The sequence below is a fragment of the Solanum stenotomum genome, unplaced genomic scaffold (genome assembly GCF_019186545.1).
Source record: "Solanum stenotomum isolate F172 unplaced genomic scaffold, ASM1918654v1 scaffold30648, whole genome shotgun sequence".
NCBI lineage: Eukaryota > Viridiplantae > Streptophyta > Magnoliopsida > Solanales > Solanaceae > Solanum > Solanum stenotomum.
Window position 1 is genome coordinate 1 of NW_026031075.1, and position 3,174 is coordinate 3,174.

General features: G+C 35.4%; 1 protein-coding gene across 1 annotated transcript; it reads right to left on the minus strand.

The window, feature by feature from the left end:
- Window positions 1-1,289: 1,289 nt before the first annotated feature.
- LOC125851920 (uncharacterized) lies at window positions 1,290-2,553 on the minus strand. The gene is made up of 2 exons (XM_049531666.1): window positions 2,183-2,553; window positions 1,290-1,776 (listed from the first exon to the last, which is right to left on the minus strand). The coding sequence occupies exons 1-2, from the start codon at window positions 2,474-2,476 to the stop codon at window positions 1,633-1,635; spliced, it is 438 nt and encodes a 145-aa protein (XP_049387623.1). The 5' UTR covers window positions 2,477-2,553; the 3' UTR covers window positions 1,290-1,632.
- Between the last annotated feature and the right edge of the window lie 621 nt (window positions 2,554-3,174).

Genomic DNA, 3,174 nt, shown 5'->3' on the forward strand with positions numbered 1-3,174 from the left:
CTAATTTTTTATACACAGATTGATAACACCACATTGTATTCAATTATAACTGTACTCAACTGTAACCACCATTTGTATTCATTTCAATTTAAGCAATAATTGTATTCAAATTGACCACAATGTACTTGTATTTTGTAAGTAAAGTAACAGTTGTACTTATAATAAACTGGCCATATTGTATTCATGTTGAAATATATGCAGAAAGATACATTTCATGTCAATAGTGAGCTATTGGGATTCCTTAGACTTTGAAGAATTTCGATGATATTTGGACCATCGTGAATAGATTGATTAGATCAGAACACTTTGTACTGGTTCTGAGTACCTATAATTTTGAGAGGCTAGTTATGATCTACATTCAAAAGATTGTTCATTTGCACAGTTTGTCTATTTCCATCATTTTAAATCTAGATACTCAGTTTACATCGCATTTTTAAAGGTCTATACAGTAGGAATTGGGTACTCGGATGAAACTTAGTACAACTTTTCATCCTCAGATAAATGACTAGTCTGAATGGACTATTCAGGTGCTAGAGAACTTGCTTCGAGCATGTAGTATTAATAGCAGTTCTGACCTTTGACAAAGTTTTCTTACAATAACACTTATCATTCCAACATTCAAATAATGTCATTTGACATCTTGATTTTTTCCTCCCCACCCACCCACCCAATGGCCCCAACCCTTGACCATTCTACCCTAACTACCCTGAGCTCCCACTCTCACCTCATCCCACCTCATAGTGTTTTGTTAGATTACATAAAATCGCTCTTGAAATAATATGTTTTTTGCTTACTTACCAAGCACTATAAAATAAATAAGAAATTCACTCATTTTTCTAGGAAAGCATTTTCCACCCTACCAAACACACTGGTTTTGTTCAGGATACTGATAAGTTCAAAGTAAAGCAACTTCCACCCAACTGCAATGACATTCTTTTGTTACTTGACCACGTTTTATGTGAATTCTAATTTCCAACGAGATTGAACCATTGAATGAAGAGGAGTGAGCTGTCCAACTGGGTTTCAAATTGTTAACTCGAGAACAATTTGAGGCGTCTTGGGTTTGCATTAGTTATTCGAGGACAGTGTGCAAAATTAATTTGGCGACATTCTTCTGAAAGTCCCAGCATTTGTTGAAGAGAGATCATTCCCCAATTTTTAGCCGCCTAATAGAAATGCCAAAAATTAAGATGGTCACCAGTACATTTTAGTACTTGTAAATGTTGCAATGAATAAGGGATAATCAATCAGTTAACATAATGCAAGTTAGTGTAAAATGGCTATGTTTTCAACTAGCCTTTTAGCTTCACAGCAACCAATCATCGTTTCTATACTGAAGAGGGTATCTCCAAAATGCATCTGTTTCCAAATGCAACAAAATTTACATGATTTATGTTGTTACAAGCACCTTGTTTAGAGCATAACACCGCTTTGTTAATTTGATTCAAGACTCGGGACTAACATAGATGATAAAGATGGAGGGTTATTTTTACCTCAGGCAGAACATGTATTTATTTTTTATGTCTTAAGATTTTGGCAATATATTTCTTTCAAATCCCAAATCTCATCTTAATGAAGCTGGCAGAGCCTCTATCAACTATCATATTTGAGATGCAAGTAATGGTTCAAAGTTTATTCACACTTCATTGCGCGGGTGATCTCCCATGCAGTTGTGTCATGATCTTGATCCATAAGTCCAACTTTTTTCCTGCAGTTCACCAATGCAACTTTGAATGTTTCATGCTCAAGGGATGATGGGTACATTATCTGCTCTTCCTGATATGTCAAATCCATGAAATGAAAAATGGTAAGAGGAGAAATGAGCACTTCTTCATGCTATCAAACATCAAACACAGTTCCCATCAAAGGTCAATCATTACTCGTTCTATAAAGAAATCTGCAGCAGATACTTTGTTCTTTGAAGAAACATGTATACAGTAGCTAAAGTATGATAAAATTCTGGAGACTACATATGGAATATTTTAATTGCCTGTCTATGGCACTCACAAATTGGAAAAATAATAATCAAAGTAGTTAAATTTCACCATTTACTTAAAATTTGTGGCAAGTGAAACAAATTTCTCATGAAAGAAATCAGCTGGTATATATATCGGAATGAATTCAGAAAATTATCGAATTAATAATCCAAATTCCAGTTTTCATGTCAGGTAGTTGGGTTTACCTCTGGTAGTTCGCAGAATTCATCAGGAGTTATTTGCAGCAACTCCACAGCTGTTTGATCAGTACACCAAGCAAAGAGTTTTCCACTCTCATCTGCAAGAGTTATTTTTAAATGGAAATTCCGTGCTAGTTCTGCATTGCATTTACGTTGACAGAAGTTGCACTTGAGGTCTTCACTGGAACCATCATCAAGAAAGTAACCACAAGATGTATGTGATAGTCTCGCAGTTACATGACAATGTTCAATTTGATCCAGCCAGACTCTACATACCTGGAATACAAACAACACAACCATAACTGAAAATGCAGATTCTCCAATCACTTCAGTGCTGCGTAAGTAGCATAATGACAACAGAATAGAGAATCAATGAGACTCTAATAAGTAATGTTAATTGTGTAGGGTCCTTATAGTTATAGTCTAATATAGTGATTATACTAATATTGTTTGTTTGATATTTATGTATGACTAAAAATTAAAATAGTAAATTATTTTATTCTTAATGGGTTATCGGTTAACCCAATAAACCAATATTAAAAAACCAATATCAAACCGATAACCCAATAATTTTTTTTTATAAAACCATTAAATAACCGTTAACCCAATAACAATAAACCAATAACACTTTTTTCGGTTTGGTTTATCGGTCGGTTAGGTTTTTGCACACCCTACTAACATGTGGAGCTTGAATTTTTGAAGACATTTCAATGATTGGGAGGTTCAAAGAGTGGCTGATTTCTTCAGCAAACTTGATCGATTTCCTGGGGTTCAAACTGGTGAAGATCTTCTGTGGTGGCAGGTTAACTAAGGCATTTTAAGGTCAATGTTGCCTACAAAATTATGAACCAGCGCAAAGGAGATTCGAGTATCAGAGTTGAGCGGACAAGCGACGGGAGGATGGGGGGAAGAGTAAAGACAAGACGAAAGCAAGAGTTCCGGCCTTTACCTTTCAAATAGAAGAGGGGTAGTCGCAGCAGGAGAAGCACCCCTAAACC